The 2,798-nt window shown below is 29.7% G+C and overlaps 1 protein-coding gene across 1 annotated transcript; it reads left to right on the forward strand.

The window, feature by feature from the left end:
- Positions 1-521: 521 nt before the first annotated feature.
- Positions 522-1,659, forward strand: LOC112718709 (signaling peptide TAXIMIN 1). The gene is made up of 2 exons (XM_025770222.3): positions 522-769; positions 1,177-1,659. Exons 1-2 carry the CDS (start codon positions 648-650, stop codon positions 1,298-1,300), a joined length of 246 nt encoding a protein of 81 aa, XP_025626007.1. The 5' UTR covers positions 522-647; the 3' UTR covers positions 1,301-1,659.
- Positions 1,660-2,798: the final 1,139 nt, after the last annotated feature.

Raw genomic sequence — 2,798 nt, forward strand, 5'->3', positions numbered from 1 at the left:
CATGGCCAACATAGATATTGCATGGCCTTACTCAATTGGCTTTGCCTTTGCAACATCTAATTGACTATCCCCAGAAAGGATAATTTTTTTTTATAAAATTATAATTAAATCTTTATCCATATCTACAAGCGAGTGTCGTGTGCAAGGAGGAAGGTCTGTTAATCACGTTGAAAGACGCAATAATAATCAACGTGAAATCGTATTATTGGTAATCAACTTGATTTGGTAACCGGCGAAAATAGCTACGTGTTTGTGTGGCTTTTATAAGAATCTAATTCTGACAGATTTCTAGTATTAAAAGTTCAAAACAAGTCATCTATTTATTTATTTAATTAATATTTAATCATATATCAATATCAATATTAAGTATCCCAATATCAATATTAAGTATCCCACTTGCATAATTTTTATGTTACAATATCACATAACATGACACGTGGACAATAAAAAGACACTACTAGTTGAGTAATCTTTTCTAATAATATTTATAATTGTGCTCCCTCGTCAATGTGGTAGTTTATAATTTATATTGTATTTGCCTTCTCAGAAATTAAAAAATAGGAGGTAGTAGCAAACTTCAGATACATTATACATAAGGCAGTAAGCACTGAAAAAAAGGGCATTATCATTTATCAAATCCATATATAATGTGTTGTTGTTGCTCTGATGAGGACCGAAAATGCAGGCCTATTGGGTTTCTGTTAGGCCTACCTTTTGCCTTCGTTTCTCTCCTAATCTCTCTTGTGGGTGTCATTGTTTGGATCGTTGGGTAAGTGTTGTTGACTTTTTTTTTATATATACTCTCTGATATCTATTTACAATTGATAAATATCTATTATCGATTTTTTATAGATGTAAAATTAGTTAAGATGGTAAAGAACTTGGTCCCTTAATTGGGTCGTGTCATGCAACTTCAGTCAAATTGAGTTAAATCCATGAGATACAAACCACAGAGACAACTTAAGCACTGATTCAATGCTTCCCTTTTAATATTATTCCATGAATAATACCAATAACTAATTACTTACTAATTATTCAATTATTAGATTCGTTTAAAATATGAATTGTGTTGAATATATAAATGATAATTGGTGTGTAGCTTATAAACGTAAACGGATAATTTTTGGTTTGAGGGTTGTTTCTTTTCAGAGGTTGATGAAATTGAATTGTTTTCAGGTTGATTTTGACATGCATATGCCCATGTTGCCTTTGTGTGACCCTCATAGTTGAGTTTGCTCTGGCTTTGATCAAGGCTCCATTTTCGGTCATGGAGTGGTTCACCTCTAAGATTCCATGTTAGAGATATTTGTATCATATGAAGTCTTTGAAGTAGTGGTGAATATGATAGCAATCCACCGTATATTCTTTTGTTAATTCGTGTATTCAATTTTCTTTGATTATGGTTTGATGAATATATAGTGCTCATCATGAAACAACTCTTGGTTGTAAAATCCTGTATGCCAAAATCTGAATTTGAAAGTAGGGTTCTTGCTTGTTTTTTGTTGCCTTTCTTTGGCAAGAACTCGAGAAAATTATTTGTATTCAAAGATTACTGATATTTTGTCAATTCATTTGTCCATGTTTGTATTCAAAGATGACTGATATTTTGTCAATTCATTTGTCCATTTAAGTAAATATAAAAATATTTTAATTGTTCCATAGGAAATCAATATCAACACTTTATACATCTTTTGTTTTCAGCATGCAACTATATCACGCAAATAATTATTAATTTTCTGTTAACAACATCAACACATGACTAATATAGTAATATTCAAAGTAAGAAAAATGCAAAGCTCAAGAGATATATTAGGGTTTTGAAAGTTAAATGAATATTTTTTGATTGTTTACGGTATTCTTTAACTAACCCAATAGGTCAAGGATTAATTTTTTGTGGAGTTGACTATTCAACCAATTTAAACTAGTTAAATGTTAAATGAATCTTATAAAAGCTTATCTAGCACAAATAGTAGAAGAAAGTAATGGTGACACACCATCTATCTGTTGTGATAAGTCCAAAAGGACGTAGATGTCCATTTTCCCTATGAGAAATGAAGCTCCCAAGCCAAAATGATAATAAATGGAGCTTTGAATATTTGACCTTATGTATCTATAAAAGGAGGTAAAGCCTTCGTCAATTTTACACAAAACAACAACGGAATATTATTCTCTCTCCCTTTATACACATAGCAATAATAAAAGCAAATGCTATTCTCTCTCTCTTTACTTTTTATACTCCTTTCTATCTTTATATATATATATATATATATATATATATATATATATATATATATATATATATATATATATATTACAACATATAATATTATTATATATATAAATTATTACTGAACTAATTATTTTAATACTAGAGTCTTCTATTTATACATCTTTATTTTATATATCTTTTATTTTACAACACGTTATCAGCACGAGACTCTGATCAAATTTTTAAGAAGACTCAGGTAACAATTTTTCATTATGTTGAAACTCTCTCATCTTGAATTCAATGCTCTTGATATATCTGAAAATAATTATTTATCATGGATACTAGATGCTGAAATCTATTTTGATTCAATGGATCTTGGAGATACCATTAAGGCTGAAAATAATGCATCCCAAAAGGATAAAGCTAAAGCCATGATTTTTCTTCGTCGTCATCTTGACGAAGGATTGAAAAATGAATATCTTACATTAAAAGATCATGCAGATCTTTGGAAAGACCTTGAAGAAAGATATAATCATCAGAAAATGGTGATACTTTCTCAAGCCCGATATGAATGGACGCATTTGCGTTT

This window comes from Arachis hypogaea, chromosome 2 (assembly GCF_003086295.3).
Source record: "Arachis hypogaea cultivar Tifrunner chromosome 2, arahy.Tifrunner.gnm2.J5K5, whole genome shotgun sequence".
Classification (NCBI taxonomy): Eukaryota; Viridiplantae; Streptophyta; class Magnoliopsida; order Fabales; family Fabaceae; genus Arachis; species Arachis hypogaea.